Here is a 3,391-nt window from a genome sequence, read left to right as displayed (position 1 = left end):
TACTACAAATACTTATAATGCTTAATCCAAGTTCTGGGTCCTTTTCTGATCTTTAAAGATGTCTTAAAGAATACAAGTGATTTAACAATATTGTTAGCGATTCAACTTGGAAACAAAAATTTCATAGCACTCCTCTCCTAAGGAATATTTAGAGATTGGAAGATGAGCTGTTAAAAAAGCTGTTGTAGGCTGGGCGCGGTGGTTCACACCTGTAATCTCAGCACTTTGGAGGCCGAGGCAGGTGGATCACTTGAGGTCAGGAGTTCGAGACTAGCCTGGCCAACATGGCAAAACCCTGTCTCTACTATTAGCCTGGCAGCGGTGACAGGTGCCTGTAATTCCAGCTACTCAGGTGGCTGAGGCACGAGAGTCCCTTGAACCCTAAGGCAGAGGTTGCAGATAGCCAAGATTGTGCCACTACACTCCAGCCTGGGCGACAGAGTGAGAGTGTGTCTTGAAAAATTTTAAAAAGCTGTTATATTTACAACTACGCATGTGGGAAAATCAGCATTTTCTTTATATTGTACAATCAAAACAAAACACAGACATGACCGTAATTGTTCTTCTTGCCTTCCTAAGTAAATATTTTAAAAATGACCTTTCTTACAAAATATTTTTATATAAAATAAATACAACTTTTGACTCGTTTTGCATGCTGGCATTTCTCATAAAATTTTATTTGGAAAAAGTTATATTCAATGACCCAATGGTATAAAAGTGGAAAAGGAAAGTGACAGCTAGAGATTGATAACTACATCCTTTGCAATCCTCGGAAGAAAGAAAGGGCCTCTTTGGGTTGTTTCAGGTAAAGTACGTCAATGGGACTATAGGAAAGAGAATTTCCACACTGTCTTTCTGCATCAGTGATTTTAATAGAGACTTTTAGTGGTTATCAACAACTGGTCAGTTTTTTTTTTTTTTTTTTCGCACTGCTCTCTGGATTTGGACCTAGCGAATTCTGGGCTCAGTCCTCTTCCTCCATCTCTTTCTTGATCCAATCCACGTAGTTGAGCACTTTGGTGTAGAAGCCATAGCCCTTGCTGCACCCGATGCCCCAGGACACGATGCCCGTTGCCATCCAGCGATCAGTGTTCGGGTCCCTTACTGCAAAAACGCCCCCACTATCCCCCTGGCAGGCATCCTGCTTTAGAGACGGGTGCCCAGCACAGAACATGTTTTGAGAGAACACATCCATCCTATTCTTTCCCCGGAGCCAGGTCTCACAGTCCTCTCGATTAGCTACGGGCAGACGGACAAACCTGAGGTCATGAGCAATCTTCTCCTCCATGACCCCAAAGCCACTGACATAGCCCATCAAGCCCAGGTCATAGAAAGTCTCGTTGTCAGGGAGGCAGATGGGGAGGAGGTTGGGACCCAAGGTAACACTATTTTCCAGCTCCAGCAGGGCGATGTCCCCCTCAAAATTGTGGGACTCATCCTGACGGTAGTCCGGGTGGATGCTGACCCTGCGGATGGGGTGATTGGCCAGCTTCATGAGCTCTTCCACATTTGTGTGGCCCAGGAACACATCCAAGGAGGCGTTGCTTTGCGCCTCGTGTTCCTTGGGATACAGGGTGTGGGCAGCCGTAAGAATCCAGCGGTCGCCCAGCAGGGCTCCACCCCCTCGCCCATGGATGTTGGTGAACACCTGCCAGGGGAAGTTGCCCATCTTGGCTTTTTGCCCTCCGATGATGCGCTGCCTCTGTTCCACGGGGTTCACGGGCTTCCCACACACTGAGGGAGAGAGAGGGAAGACAAGGGCAAGTCAGCTCCAGGTCCCATACCTCTTCCCTCTGTGGCCAGCCAGCTCCGTATTTGCCCTCTCTTTTTGGCTTCTGTCTCTTTTCTCTTTCTCCTCCCATCCCCACACCTCCGTCATTGGCCTATTGACAGGCTCCTCTCCTTGTTCTTTTTTTTTTTTTTTTTAATTATTACTTTTATTTTTTGAGACTCCTTGCTTTGTCGCCCAGGCTGGAGTGCAGTGGCGCGATTTCAGCTCACTGCAACCTCCGCCTCCTGGGTTCGAGTGATTCTTGTGCCTCAGCCACTCAAGTAGCTGGGACTACAGGCATGTGCCACCATGCTTGGCTAATTTTTCTATTTTTAGTAGAGGCTGGGTTTCACCATTGTTGGCCAGACTGGTCTCGAACTCCTGACCTCAGGTGATCTGCCTACCTTGGCCTCCCAAAGTGCTGGGATTACAGGTGTGAGCCACCACGTCTTACCCCTTGTTCTTGTTTATTTCTTCCTAGGATGTCTCCCATTGTTTTTATTCTCTGCTTAGTGAAAATGCTGGCATTTCGGGATTGAATTCAGCACTCTTCCCCTCTCTTGCTTTCTCCTGGGATATTCTCCTCTCTTCTCCTCTGTTTCCTTTTTCTGGGCCACACTGCTTTTGAGGCCCTGCAGGCTGCTAAAGGCCCTGAGGGTTGCCCCAGAGGGTTTCCACTCACCTGGCAAGCACCGAGGAATCTTCTCTCCCTTCTGTTCATTCTTCCAAATGCCCTGTGCTGTGCAGGTGTACAGCCCTGAAGGCAGAGGAGGCAAGAATCAAGTTGGGAGGTGATGGGTAAGAAAACTAGGTTGCAGAGGCCAGCAAGTACTGAGTGTGCTCGACGGGGAGAGGGGTAGGGAGGAACAACATGGCAAGGGCCAAAGGTCAAAGGCTCAACTCTAGGAGGAAAAAATGTCAAGTGTTCAGAGGCTCTAGACCTATATTTTGTTTTAATGTCAAGTAAAAAAATCGGAATGCTTAACCATTAATATATGTTTGCTGTGATCCCTGTTTGTGAAAGTAGACATAAAAACCAGAAGGAATGTGTCAAAATCTTATCAGTGATTGCGTCTTAGTCGTGGAATCATAGAAGATAATTGTAGCTACGTCTTCTGATTGCTGAAAATGTGCCATGCTTGTTGCTAAGCACTTTATCTGCATGATCTCATTTAACCACTACAGTGACACTTGCAGGTGTGTGTTATTACCCTCACTGTGGATGAGGAAACTGAGCTTAAATATTTTGCACAGGGTCACATAACTTCTGAGTGCCAGAACCAAGGTGCAAGAAGTTTTCTGACTCCAAAGCCCAGCTCTTAATGAATACCATTTATAATCCAGATTTTTTTCCTTTTTTCTGTGTTTCAAACCTATAATGCATGTGATTTCTAATATTTAAAAAAAGTTTGAAAAATACCCAATAATGAGTGAGAGTCATTTAGTAAAACTAGGTGCAAAAATCACAACCAGGTTTAGAGGGGAGAATGGAAAGGGGAATTTCACTGAGTTAGCTGTAGGGCTTATGATGGTGATGAAGATTGTGGTGTTGGTGTTGGTGTTGGTGGTGACTGTGGTGTTGATGTTGGTAATGGTGGTGGTGATTGTGGTGTTGGTGTT

At 45.9% G+C, this 3,391-nt stretch overlaps 1 protein-coding gene across 1 annotated transcript; it reads right to left on the bottom strand.

Annotated features, from left to right (window-relative positions):
• Positions 1 to 646: 646 nt before the first annotated feature.
• Positions 647 to 2,528, bottom strand: LOC112616829 (complement C1r subcomponent; the record flags this gene model as incomplete). Its single annotated transcript, XM_025373644.1, has 2 exons — positions 647 to 1,734; positions 2,454 to 2,528. Coding segments are annotated over 2 exons (845 nt in total), but the record flags the coding sequence as incomplete, so codon positions are not given.
• Positions 2,529 to 3,391: the final 863 nt, after the last annotated feature.

The sequence above is a fragment of the Theropithecus gelada genome, unplaced genomic scaffold (genome assembly GCF_003255815.1).
Source record: "Theropithecus gelada isolate Dixy unplaced genomic scaffold, Tgel_1.0 HiC_scaffold_1046, whole genome shotgun sequence".
Classification (NCBI taxonomy): domain Eukaryota; kingdom Metazoa; phylum Chordata; class Mammalia; order Primates; family Cercopithecidae; genus Theropithecus; species Theropithecus gelada.
The sequence above is the reverse complement of the archived record's forward strand: the minus strand, read 5'-3'. Positions and strand labels throughout refer to the sequence as shown.